Source organism: Sciurus vulgaris (genome assembly GCF_902686455.1).
Source record: "Sciurus vulgaris genome assembly, chromosome: 12".
Taxonomy (NCBI): Eukaryota; Metazoa; Chordata; class Mammalia; order Rodentia; family Sciuridae; genus Sciurus; species Sciurus vulgaris.
Window position 1 is genome coordinate 4,966,194 of NC_136473.1, and position 14,302 is coordinate 4,980,495.

Genomic DNA, 14,302 nt, shown 5'->3' on the forward strand with positions numbered 1-14,302 from the left:
GAGGCCCTGGGGTGGAATTAGGCCTCCTAGGGTACACGTAATTCAAAGTAAAGTTCCACAACTGGCCTAGTCCACATTTCTATAAAATTACACTTTTATTTAAAATTTAAAAATCTAATTATAAAAATATTAATGAGTTCTCTATTGCTGCTAACTCAAAATTATTCTTAGAATATAACACATAAAATAAAAATGGAAAAGATAGTTCTTTATGTAGTGTCCTACACATTTTGAAGAAGTGGTCCCCCAAACTTATATTTTCCCCATACTGTTTATTACAAAGTACATTGAATGTAAATGTTTTCTAGATAACTCTGGATAATCATTCAGTCAATATGCTGCTATGGTTGCTATGGCAGCAGGTGTAGCTCTATTATAGATGGCTTGGAGGTTGAATGGGCTCCACAGTGCCCTGCAGTAGCCCTGAACAGTGTTTAATTACAGTTTTATATATATATGTATATATATACACATGTTTTATATACATATATACATATACATATGTTTTATATATGTTTATATATACAGTTTTATATATATGCCCTGCAGTAGCCCTGGACAGTGTTTAATTACAGTTTTATATATATATGTATATATATACACGTTTTATATACATATATACATATACATATGTTTTATATATGTTTATATATACAGTTTTATATATATATATATATATATAGTGGTGCTGGGGATCGAACCCAGGGCCTTGTGCTTGCAAGGCAAGCACTCTACCAACTGAGCTATAGCCCCAGCCCCTAGCTACAGTTATATTAGCCAGGCAGTTGGGGTGTTCCCTCCCTCTTGCTGTCTCAGGGTTCACATGTTCTCTTGTCTCTGTACAGCTTCTCTCTTTTCCTGATTCTCTTTTCAACTGATGTTCTAGTTCAGCAATCTGCATGCATCAGACTAAACATAGCCACCCGAGGTTGCCACAAGTCCCCTGTCTTCTGAGTCTTTGAGACTGTCCTGCTCAAATAACCAGCATGAGCTAACTCAGTCTCTATGACCAGTTCCACCTTCCAAGGAGAACCAGTGCACCTGGCCCAGTTGGATGGCCAACCATGGTCCACTGCACTGTGGCAGTAAAGACAGGGTTCCTGTGGGGAAATGACCCCTTCAGGGGTGGAGTGTGCACACACAGGCCATCGCGGGAGGTGTGGTCACTTTGCTATGGCTTTATGCTGCTCAAGCCCCTGGTGTATCTGCATAGAGCTCCCAAATAATATTAAAACAAATACTCAATTCTCCATAGCCTATCCCTTTAAACACATGGCTTCTGGATTGATTTGTTTGTTTTCCAGCTCAGGAAGTTGTACTCTCCATTGCTTGATTGCTCAGGCCCCCAGAGCCCGAAACTGTCCTCTTCAAGTCTCTCTCACCTCGTGTCATCCAGCAGTAATTCTCCGCCCTTCTTCCAATTACATCCAGCATCTGCCCAGTTCTTACCGTCTCTGTGGCCACCACCAGAGTGGAGCCTCCCATCACTACCGCTCTTCCTGTGGGAACTTCTAATGCTCCCCTTGCCTCCACTCCTGCCCCCACTACCTGCCATCCTCAGCATTCAGAACAACTCTAAAGCATAGTGGGGTCACGCAAGACCCTCCTGGAACCCTCTCATAGCTTCTCATCCCATCTGGAACGGGATAGAAATTGTGATAGAGTGACATTACATTAATCAGGAACAACCATGAACTTATTAACAATAATCTTATTATTTTAACAACTATATATGTTATATGTAATAGAATTTAAGGTAGGCATAGTAGTGCACTCCTGTAATCCCAGCAACTAGGGAGACTGAGGCAGGAGGATGGCAGATTTGAAACCAGCCTCAGCAAGGTAGGGAAGCCCTAAGCAACTCAGTGAGGCCCTGTCTCAAAATTTAAAAAATAATAATAAAAAGGACTGGAAATGTTGCTCAGTGGTTAAGCACCCTGCGTTCAATCCCTGGAACCAGTAAGTAGATAAGATCTCTAACTATCTTCCCTTATATTAACTTGTGTAATCCCCAAAACAAATTTACGAAGCAGGTTCTGTTGTCATCCTTACATGGAAGATTATAAAATTATTGCCCCAGGAAGGTGTGAGTTATTGGTACACATTCCAGGCTTTGTATCCAGGCATTGTGGCCACAGGGTCATAGATTGGTTCAGAGGCCATGAACCACACTGCAAACTTTGATCAGAAGCCTTCAATACCCAGACTCCCTCTGGCCTGACCCTATTTCCTCCCCACTCCATCTGCCTTCTCATATGCATCCTTCACACTGTTTCCTTAAACCCACCACCACCGCCCTTCATTCGCAGCTGCCCTTGCTGCTCCTGCCTCTGACATACTCTTCCTCACATGGATTCAGGGCTGCACTCCTAAGATAAACCCTTCCTGACCAACTGTCCCAAATTCCATCCCTTCCCTAATCCCTTCACCAGATGTATTTTCCTCATAGCCTCTAGCATTCCCTGACACTGTCTTACTTGGCTGCGTGCTTCTTTATTAGTTCTCTCCAAGGCTGCTGATGCTCCTTCACTGTTTCTATAGCACCAAGAACTGTGCTCGACCTGTAGTATTGGTCTGGGACAAATGAAGGCAGGCTTTTCATAACCTGTCTGCAGGTTTGGGTAAATGAGTGGATGCATGTTGAAGTGGCCTGCTGATTCCAGGTCTCTTGATTCAGTGACCGTCTCCTACCTTTTTCCACCCTCAGAACTATTTTGCACGCAACTTCTACAACATGAGAATGCTGGCCTTGTTTGTCGCATTTGCCATCAATTTCATCTTGCTCTTTTACAAGGTAAGCACATTTGGGGATTTAATGAGAGCCCAAATAGACTGGGGTGAGTGTGCAGATTTCACAGATCTGCTAGTGAGCACACCTAATCCTGTGCCAAATGAGAGAGGACAGGTGAGGCCCAGGCCCGTCCCTGATCCCCAGGAAGGTGTCCTGGCTTTGCACCTTGGAGTCCAGGAATTTAGAAGTGTCTCAGTGGCTTCAGCTGAACAGCATTTGATCAGCAGGAGGTTCACGCCTTGGGCTCCCAGGGTCTTTTGCCTGAATACCTACTTATCGCTGCAGCTGGGTGTGGCATGAGCTGCTACAGTAAGTTATTTTGGGTAACTTGTAAAATCAGCCATCTAATTTTTTTCCTGTGTGCCTTGGACCCTTATAACTCTTGGTTGGATTAGAATGAACTTTACTACTTGCCTTTGGGGTTGCAAAAGCTCTCTTTGCAGCCTTGGCTCTTGGTCTTCTCACTGTGCAATGACTTCACATCCACCACTTGCTGCACAGGCTCTGTATTTGCCTTGGGATTGCTTGCAAGCCACCTTAGATACCGTCAACTCACCATACAGCACTTGGTTCGCATCAGGTCTCCACCTCCTCCGTGGTTGAAGGAAAGGAGCTGCCCACTCGAAGCTCCAGTGAAAGTGCCAGAGTCACGGCCAGCCTGGACAGCAGCTCGCACAGGATCATGGCCGTCCACTACGTGCTGGAGGAGAGCAGCGGCTACATGGAGCCCACGCTGCGCATCCTGGCCATCCTGCACACCGTCATCTCGTTCTTCTGCATCATTGGATACTACTGCCTGAAAGTAAGACAGGGGCACAAGGACCTGGGCGTGCATGTCTGTGTGTGCCTGTCGGAGACTGGACTGCCGCAGAGCCCCTTCTGAAATGCAGATTATGTGCATGAAGTTAGTTTGGGAACGTGCCGTGAACCCTCACCTATGGCAAGGGCAGGAAGCAGGATGGGGCAGGGAGGGAAGTTGGGCTGCGTGCGGTGCAGGTGAGCTGTGGGAAGCCATCTCTGAGGCTGGGATGCTCCTTCAGGGGTGTCCTGGCCTGGGGCACAGGAGCCTGGCCTTTCTGTATCTGCCCTGTCCAGCCTTTGGCTGCAGGCTGCCTGGGAAGGGACGTCTCGTTGCGGCTTTCTTTTACCTGTTGATAATTACTCACGTGGTGGGCAGCTTTACCCATGTGGGAACCCACAGAAGCTGCTTACCCACCCACCGTGTCTCATGGTGATGCTCCGGGCAGGAGGACTCTGCAGACATCCATGAGTCATTTTCATTGTTCTGTTACTAGATACATGTCGTTTGCTTTCCTTGGCAGAAATGCTTTACAGTTTGTGTCACTTCACCTAGAAACATAACACGGGTTATCCCTAAAGCCCTGCCAAGGGTGTGCTGAGACGTGGTGACCAGAATCCAAGGAGTCTCTGAGTGCTCGGGGCTGCCCATCACCTGGACACACCTGGTCATCTTTTCCCAGCGAGACCTCTGTCATTACAGTGCCTTTATTTCACTGTCCTTTGCCTCTGGTTGTGCTGCTTCCAGAAGACTTTTGAAACACCAGGGCTCAGCATAAGAGGAGAGAGAGCGTACTCTTTTCAGTAAATTTCCTTTCCATTTTCCCAGTTGTTGTATGGAGTTGTTCTTGGGTCCTTCCAGAATGTCTGCATCACCTTTGTATCGTCACCCATGTAAGGTCTGTCCACAGGAAAAGATGACCAGTAGATCCTGGAGACATCGGGGCAAACTGACAAAGGTTTTTGCTGAAGCCAAAATTAAAATTTCTCTCTAAATACTTTCTCTCTAAATGTGGACAGGATAAGTGTGGAATTATTAAAGAGATTTATCAAATAAAACTCTGCAAGTGTTGCTAGCATACATTTTAGAACATTAATAAAATTGTTAATTATTTCACAGTCATTCACATTGATAGGTATACATATATGTATATACAAACATGAACTCTTTAGAGTAGTACCATTAGTACAAGTATCTATGAGCCCCTATGTGCTTAAAACACATACATATATAAAATATCTATTCTGTCTCATTTTTTCCAAAACTTTCTAGATGTTTCTTTGTGAAAGTAACTTATTCATTTTCATTCCATTTTTACTTTCCTGAAAGTCCATGGGAAATAATTTTTCCAAAAGCTATTTTGCAAAGATAGTGACCACAGGAGATGCCAGTAAATCTAAACTAATTTTACCATGTTTATTTTTCCTCTGTAGGTCCCGTTGGTTATTTTTAAGCGAGAAAAGGAAGTAGCACGAAAATTGGAATTTGATGGACTTTATATTACGGAGCAGCCTTCAGAAGATGATATTAAAGGCCAGTGGGATAGACTCGTAATCAACACGCAGTGAGTAAAGAATTCTAGGAGACGTCTCTGTGCTCAGAAATTTCGAGACATAAAAATACTTTCCTGCAGTTCATGGAGATTGTCAAAAGTGTAGCACAAGTGAATAGTAGTTATATATTCAGCCAAGAAGACCAAGAGTAAGTGCATGGGCCTCCTGATGGATGCCCTCAATTTTTGCCCTCCATGTTCCGAGTTCCTTAATCACAAAAAGCTCTGAGGCCATTTCCGCAGCACTGATGGGACTTCACATCCGTTACCCAGTATCCAGGGAAGCGTGTAGTGGGAAGGTGTCATCCCAGTGCAGAGTTATCTCACCAAAAGCAGAGAAGCCGAAATTATGCATTAGGAAAGAGGAGTCACCCCACAGGCACAAACATTAAATTTCACACCTTTAATGTATCTGAGTTGTGAACTTTTCCACGGGTACCACCAGGGAGCTTCGGATAACCCAGCTCTGTGCTGTGACAAGATGTAAAACATGAGACAAAGGAACAGACACTTCTATACTCACTGGTTATTTAGCCTTGTGAAGTCAAGATCCAAATGGCTAGTAGCTGTAAATCCATTGCAACGTGATATTTTCCACCAGAAAAGTCTTAGTGACAATACTTTTGAGTAGTTCATACTACTCAAGAATGAAATACTTTATTGTGATTAGTTTTGCTTATTCTTTAAAAGCTACATGTGTTGTGGGTTCTGAGTGTTTCGGGGGAATGATTTATTTATGGATTTTATGGGCTTGCTCTAAATGTTAAATGTTTTCTTCAGCAATTCTGTCCCTTAATACTAACTCTAATCATTGATCCCTTTCAGTAAACTCTATCAGCCAAGGTACCAGAGTTGAGTGCTATGCTTAATGTTTCTTTAAGGGTCACTGATAGGAAAGAAACTTTTTCACTTCATAGTTAAAAACATTGACTGATTTCCAGATATTTTAAATTCTAAAGACAATTGGCAAACAATAGTCTATGCATTGATATGTTATAAACAAATGATAAATATGTTACTTATTAATTTATATTCTCCTCTATTAATATATCAACTCATAACCTTTTTAATGTGATTTTCATGTACATATATTTATATATTAATACTCAAAATAATATTGACGATACTGGTGATAAAGAAAATAAGATGGTAACCTAGTTCACTGTACTTTCATGTTGCTAGCAAGATTTATGTTTACATATTATTTTGTTCGTTTCAAATGATATGCTATTATTTTCCATTTAAAAATGATTTAACTTTTATGATTTTGTACTTTTTAGGTCATTTCCCAATAACTACTGGGATAAATTTGTTAAAAGAAAGGTAATACTCCTTAGAAGGAATGCATTCTCTATTTTTCTTTAAGTGCAATTCAGATTTGAGTTTGATGTGGTTTACATATAGAATGAGATACTGAAGTAAGTTATATCTGCCTGGTGATATTATTCCAAAGTGGCATTTGAATTGAACATCAATCTTAAAAATAGCACATGAGAAATTTGGACTCTGCAGCTCCAGTATAAATAGACTTTGCTTCGTCCACCCATCCCCATCCCCAGACTCAGCTGAATCAGCATATGCTCAGTCTGTAGTAGTAACAAGATTTGGTAAGAATTTTCTCTGAAATTGTCTGGAAGAGCTAAGTTGACCCAGAGCTTTTTCTATTTTCCTTAAATTACTTTAAAGATACTTTGAGAAGATAAAATTGCATTCTTGTGATGCTGGGGGCCGAAGAGGCACTGACGTGGAGTTCAGCCACGACCCCGGCACCCGCAGGAGCTCTGTGGGTGAGGTCGTTTCTGCCTCATGCGCCACACGAGGCTCAGATGTGGTCCTTTTATCCTGAGCTGGCATGTGTAACAGACCCGTGCGTCTGAACTGCTGCCCCTCTTCCTTCTTTCGTGGTACCTGTCTTGATCTTTGAGCTGCTCCAGTTTCCCAGATGACTCAGGTCACACACAGTTTCCTAGTGAATTCTAGCTCCAGTTTGTACCATGCACAGCAAATGGGCAGGTAGACCCACCAGGCGAAGTGGCCTCTCCTGCTTTGCTTCTACCAGTTCAGTGGCATTTAGAGGGTTGGTGACAACTTATGTTCTGTGCTTCTGAGATCATGTCAAAATGTGTCCTAATGTTATGTTTAACTAAAAAGAAGCATAAAGTTAAAAAGGGTGGCTAATACTGACCACGGAAAAGCTTTTGCTACATCTGAGCAGCGATTCAGAGCTTACACTTAGAATTGAAACGTGAATCAACTGCATCATTTAGCACGTTGTGTGTGTGTGTGTGGGTGTGGGTATGTGTGGATGTCTGCACACACTTTCTAGTTGGAAGAAGCAGTGTTTTTTTTTTTTTATTATTGTTATGACTTCTTTGTTTTTGACTTGGGGAGATTTTTCTGGTGCAGGTTTATAATTTATAAATAATTTTAAATAGATAATTTGAGCATTTTCCCTGTCATTTAATGGAATAAGAATGAAGCTTATAAATTTTTAAAGTGAGAATTTCTCTGAAGAAAACTATACATACATAGTCAAAAAAATAGCTTGACCTGGCTCAGTCCATTGCTGGCCTCCCTGCTGGACGACACCCCTTCTCCAGGGAGCTGCAGGGAGAACGTCCACCCAGATCTGGCCAGCCAGTTCACAGCAGTGTGAGGATAATGCAGCCTGAGTTGTTTTAGTTGCCCAAATGGCACAGGTCCGTAGACTCCGTAGCTGCTGCTGTTCTTTGACGTGTTCTTTCAGTTCACCTCTTGCACCCATTCAGAAAGCCCATCTTTCATCTTCCACAGCCCTTTTTCCCACTTCTATTTCTTTCTCCATCTGCGCTGATTCCTCAGTGCTCCCCTTCTCCCTCCCCCTTCCTCCCCTCTTCCCTCTTCTCCTGCTTCTCCTGTGCGCCTCTCCCCTGCGTCCCAGCTCCTCTTCGCCTCTTACTCCCGCCACGTCTCCTGCCTTTCTTCCCTGACGTTCCCTGTTCCCTCCATCTTCACCGTGTGGGACTCCAGTGAACGGTTCATGGGCTTCAGGCTGGGGAGCGCCATCACGGAGCTAGGGCTACTGAGCTCCAGGGTGAGCTGTGAGCCATGTCCAAGTGCAAGTCCAAAAACAAGGACTGGGAAAGCCAGGCAGTGGTGATGCAGGAGCCACGCCAGGACGCTGGGGCAGTGTTAGGTGTGACGGTGCAAAGGCCACAGCACCTGCGCCAGGTAGGAACTCACCAGGGGACGAGAACTGAGAACGAGGACGGTGGGACATGAGAGGTCCTGAGCGATCACTGGTCAGGACCCTGAGGGGGGCCAGGTGGGACGGGGACTTCGGTTAGAGCGGAGTGGCTGGGATCGAGACTGTGACAGCCATCCTGGTGGCACGCAGACCTTCGGCTGGGTGTTGGGCTCTGCCTGGGTGCTGCCGGCCCCATCTGTTGCTAAGGCGAGCACGTTATGTTAAGTTTCATGGGGCAGTTGATCTACAAAATGGGATGCTGATAGCAAGCGACTTTCACATTATGGCAGTCGTGTGAGATAAAGGGTAGAACTTTCAGATTGTGGCAGTCGCCTGGAATGAGGCAAAATTCCTGTCACAGAGTGTGAGTTTGGTGAAGATTGCTTTCCTTACATTTCCTTCCACCTCTTACCCTTTCCTCCAGTCCACTGTCCTCCCTTGGTGGGCCTCCTGCTCTGGAAGGGGGCATCGTGTTCCTCAGACAGGTAGTGTATAGTGCCGTAGGTTTGCTCAGGCCTTTAGCAGAGTCACACAGAGGGCTGACGACTAGGTGTCTCTGTGGTCTTCAGAGTGCGGCAGATACAGAGGAAGTCTGAGAACCGTCAGATGTTTGCATGCACGTGCTTGATGATGTTACTGAATGGTTTCAGCCAATAAGGTGCTTCTTCCCTGACCCCAGGTTATGGATAAATATGGCGAGTTCTATGGTCGAGACAGGATCAGCGAGTTACTGGGCATGGACAAGGCTGCGCTGGACTTCAGTGATGCCAGAGAGAAGAAGAAGCCAAAGAAAGACAGCTCCTTGTCAGCCGTGTGAGTGCAGCGTCCACTCTGCCATGGGGGAGGGGGCTGAGAGAGGGGGCTGGGAGGGACATGGTGCCCTGGCCACCCTCTTAGAGGAGCAGGCAGAGGAGGACGGGGCACCTGTGGGTATTGGAGCTCTGGAATGATGGGATATTTTTCTATTAATTTTTGAAGGTGCCTTTTTTTCTTATTTAGAAAAACAGAATATTCATGTTCTTAATTTAAATTGCCTTTCCTAACCTTAAATGCCCCTTAAGTCAAACATATGCAAAAGCATAATAGGTAACTGTTTTCTGTTCTTCTTGTTTGAAAAGTAGTTGATTTTCCTGATTTAGAAACAGAGATTGAGTAGCCCTTTTATTTAAAAAACTCAAAAGTTTATATTCTTTTATTGTAATTATTGCATCTTTTTTAAATAGCAAAGCATTAGTATGCCAAAAAAACTTTATCATACTATTACTTGGAAAGCTTACTTCAAAATGAAGTATTCTTTGTATAGTATTCTCATGGAATAATATTATAACTAGAAGTATATAAGCCAGTTGAATTGGTTTCCCCCAAGACTCAACCCCTCTCTCTCTTTCTCTTTCTTTCTCTCTCACTCTCTCTCTCTTTCTGCTTCTCTCTCTCTGTCTCGCTCTCTCATACACACATACACACATACATACACACACACACACAAATATATGTGGTCTGAGTGTATGTATATCCCTTTATTTAGCAAATTTATTAACTGAATTTCTGGAATGAAAGGAAAGCATACATGCTTTTAAAATGTAAACTCTTATTGTCTCCACTTAACAATTTTTTGGGGAAAAAAGCCATATCAGTTCGTGTGTGTGTGTGTGTGTGTGTGTGTGTGTGTGTACAGGTGGGCACCTGCTTTGACTGAGCCCAGGACTCCGCCACCGAGCCACACCCTAGCCCATTCTTCCTTTCCTGTGTATTTATGGTCTCAGTCAATGAGGGAAGTGATGATCGCTTTGAAAACAAATATTTATGGTTCTGTAGGGAAATATTATTTTTTCTCAGATAAATATTTCAGCTAGCATTAAATAGATTTCACCTGACCTAGTTCATTGGTTGTGTGTTTTTTATGTCAAAAAAAAAATATGAACTCCATTGAAAAGTAATCAGCAAATATGCAATAGAAATGTGACCTTAGACCCAGAATATTACCTGGGAGGGCAAATGTGGCACTTAAAGACATGTCACTCTGTGTCAAATGAAAGGCAGGCCCTTGGGTTGGAAGGCCCTTTGTTAGACTGTCGTGTGGTGTAACGCGGGCCTTCCCATACCCCTGCAAACCCTTGGTTCGCAGTGGAGGGTTAAAGGGCTTTACTGAACCATGCACTTTCCATGGGTCACCTTTGTGACTCAAAAACAAACAAACAAACAAAAATGAAGAAATGGAAAGTTTTAGACCATTTTTTCCCATGAATGAATAGTTTTTACATTGGTGAAATTTTTCCATGCTTTTACATAATAAATGGTTCCAGATTCAACCTTTAGCAAAGTATCAGGAAATTAATAAGGCATTGATTAACACCTTTAAATACGGATCGTAAAATCAGAATAGAGCTCATAAGTCATAGACATTATTAGGAAAAAAGATTTACGTGTACTGTCTCTAAAGCATGTAGAAGGCCAAGTTTTAAGAGCTCACCTGGTTTTTATGTGAGGGCTGCCGTAACATGAACGTCCACCAGAAGCTCCACGTCTGCGTTGCTTCATCAAACACATGCAGCAGGTGTGGCATGTGCACGCTGGAGTAAGTGGCTAGCTTCCTCCTGGGTGTAGAATGGCTGCCAGGAGCCAGAGAGCTGCACATTTCTTCATCCATGCATTCCCAGGGGAGGCGGGGAGCTGGGACCTCAAAACCATCGAATAGCCCCCAGCTTCTAACTACAGTTCACCGAGAACCCAGGCCTGTGCCCAGGGAAGGCCTTGCCTGCGTGGGTGGGGTCAGCCTTGGTCAGCATGGCTGCTCGCATCCTGCACCCCAGTGGGGCAGGGCACTGAGTGAGGGTGGCAGCAAACGCGCCAGGCAGCGTGGCGGGCGGAGAATACCAACCGTGACCGAAGTTTCTAAAGGAAGCCGGAAGCTGGTATGCAGAGTGCAGACCTCCTGGTAGAAACCTTAGCTTTGCTCTGGGTTGCTCTCCTGGAAGCGGCTGCTCCTACACACGACCCCGCTCTTCCCATTACAGCTCTTCCTTTGTTTTATTTGTTTTTAATTATTTATCCATTTCTACAGACTGCATTTTGATGCATTGTACACAAATGGGGTACATCTTTTCATTTCTGTGGTTGTGCAAGATGTAGATTCACACCATCCATGTAATCATACATGCGCATAGGGTCATGCTGTCTCTCAGTCCACCATCTTTCATATCCACCTCCCTCTATATAATCTAAAGTTCCTCCATTCTTCTCTTCTCACCTCCCACCTGCCCCCGACCCTCATTAGATATCATCCACTTAAATTATTCATGTATGGGAACCTATTTTAAATATTCATGGAACTTTTTTTTTTTTTTTTTGTGGTGCTGGGGATTGAACCCAGGGCCCTGTGCTTGCAAGGCAAGCACTTTACCAACTGAGCTATCTTCCCAGCCCTCATGGAACTTTTTAAAAAGGCTCCTATAATAATAAAATTAATTGTGATGCAAAGGTAACTTCATTTCCTCAAAAAAACTTGCTGGGCTAAGGTAAACAAAACCTTCACCCTTAGAGGACAGATTCTCCTATGTCAACTTTGATGAGTGACTGCTTGTCATCACACAGATAAGTGGGCTGAAGTAGAGGAAGGGATTCCAGAAGTTCAGATTCCAACGTTCAGGCTAGAGAGGCGGTGAGAAAGTAGCACTGCCCCATTATGCTCTGTTGGATCCTTTCACATCCCAACATGTCAATCACCTGGGCCTGGATGGTGGAAAGGCTGACAAAGTTATCAGACATTCTAGCCCATCAATCAGGGGCAAGTCTGAAAAATTAGAAAAAATCCCAAGCATATTTAATTATGTTTTCAATCCACAAAGATTATGAATGTCAGACTTGCTCATTCAACCTGTACTTCCTGAGAGATGGTTATCATGTGAGATGCCGTGCTCAGGGCCGGGAGTTCACAGCCAGAGAGAGGCATCCACATGTACTTTCCTGCTCCTTCAGCACCTTGGAGATGCTGGGTCCCAGGGGAGGGGCCTTGTTCCTGCCTGGATGGAAACAAACAGAGAAGGCGACGTTAGCGGAAACGAAAGGAAGTAACACAGCACAAAACTGGTTTCATTTACAAAATGAATATTGCTGTGAAATAAGTGTGCACGTGTCCACAAGTTTTTATTATTTGAACCAAAAAAAAATCAGTTGGAATGCAATTATAAGTGAGTGGAGGTTAGTGAGGAAACTTTTGAAGTATACACATTGGGCGGTTGAATATGGTGTTCAGGATTAAATGTCATGTATAAAGTGACGTTAGCTTATATTTAATGTAGGAAAGGAAAAGTGAAGAAGAAAAGCTATTCTTAAGTAGCAGAAGGTGAGGTGGTGATTCATTTGGGAATAGGAAAAAATGTGAGCATTTCAGAATAATCTTAGTGAAGTAATATGTGATATTGAAAATTTTTTTCATTATCTTTTTTTGACCATGAATTTTAAAATAAATTTTTTTCATACATGTGTATAGGGTAATAATGTCTGTCTCATTCTACTGTCCTTCCCATCCCCACTGCTTCGCCCCTCCCCAGCACTCTCCATCCCTCCCCACACTCCGCTCTGCACAATCCAAAATTCTTTCATCCTTCCCTACCCACCCACTACTATGGATCAGCATCTACTTATCAGAGAAAACGTTCAGCCTTTGGATTTTTGGGATTGGCTTATTTCACTCAGCATGATATTCTCCAGTTCCATCCATTTACCTGCAAATGCCACAATTTCATTCTTCTTTAAGGCTGAGTAATATTCCATTGTGTATATGTACCACATTTTCTTTATCCATTCATCTGTTGAAGGGCACCTAGGTTGGTTCCATAGTTTTTCTATTGTGAATTGAGCTGCTATAAACATTGATGTGGCTGAGTCACTGTAGTATGCTGGTTTTAAGTCCTTTGGATATAAACTGAGGAGTGGGAATAGCTGGGCCAAATGGTGGTTCCATTTCAAGTTTTCTTAGGACTCTCCATACTGCTTTCCAGAGTGGCTGCACCAATCTGCTGTCCCACCAGCAACGTATGAGTGTATCTTTTCCCCCACATCCTCCTCAAAATTTATTATTCCTTGTATTCTTGATCATTGCCATTCTGACTGGAGTGAGATGAAATCTTAGAGCAGTTTTGTTTTGCTTTCCAATATCCTTCTGAAGCAGTGTCCCAGGACAGTGGGGTGTCCCAGGAGCAGGTCTCTGCTCTTCCCTTGCCCTGTGCAGGCAGAACCAGCTCCTGCAGGGTGGCCAGGCTGCAGGCTCCTCCACTCTGTGCTTCCTTAGGGCCTCCATTAGTGTTCATCTCCACCTTCTTCTCTTTTGTCTTTCCAGACTGAACTCCATCGATGTGAAGTACCAGATGTGGAAGCTGGGCGTCGTCTTTACTGACAACGTAAGCGCATGGCAGCACCGGCCAGCTTAGATGGGTCTGGGATTTCTGCAGATGGATAGCCAGTGGGTCAGGCATTTATTCAGATACCAGCTTGTTTAATACTGACCACAGCTGGGAGGTCCACAGCCCAGCCCTCATTCCGTTTCTTCCAAAGGCTGAAAGGTTAAAGGGTAAAGGTATTTCCATAAGGGAGAGACGGAGATGCAACTCACCTACGTGCTCTTTCAGGCTTTAGTGGAACAGCCGTATACTCCAAAGGTCAGGGATGTTAAATTAAAAAAAAACATAAAAATTCAAAAAATGAATTTAAACTTTCCCCAAGCTGAGTACATTAAGCTATTGTGTCCCTTTTCTTGACTAAATACTTCTTTTCTGAAAGAGTCTTTGGACACTGAAGATAGAGCCCAAGTGTGTATTCAAATATAATGAAAAAAATTAACTATTACTAAAAGCCACCAGTTATCCCCAAATTTCACCCCTCAGTGTTAGCACCAACTTTCAGGGCACATGTTAGTTCTTTCCTCCTATCTCAAGG

The 14,302-nt window shown here is 43.6% G+C and overlaps 1 protein-coding gene across 3 annotated transcripts in view; it reads left to right on the plus strand.

The window, feature by feature from the left end:
* Positions 1 to 14,302, plus strand: part of RYR2 (ryanodine receptor 2) — a 609,490-nt gene that overhangs the window by 575,054 nt on the left and 20,134 nt on the right. For all 3 annotated transcript variants that reach the window (XM_079107027.1, XM_079107029.1, XM_079107028.1), the window contains 6 exons: positions 2,708 to 2,794; positions 3,372 to 3,593; positions 5,024 to 5,154; positions 6,423 to 6,465; positions 9,048 to 9,181; positions 13,707 to 13,767. In XM_079107027.1, coding sequence (XP_078963153.1) covers positions 2,708 to 2,794; positions 3,372 to 3,593; positions 5,024 to 5,154; positions 6,423 to 6,465; positions 9,048 to 9,181; positions 13,707 to 13,767 — 678 coding nt within the window. The remainder of the gene's footprint in view (positions 1 to 2,707; positions 2,795 to 3,371; positions 3,594 to 5,023; positions 5,155 to 6,422; positions 6,466 to 9,047; positions 9,182 to 13,706; positions 13,768 to 14,302) is intronic.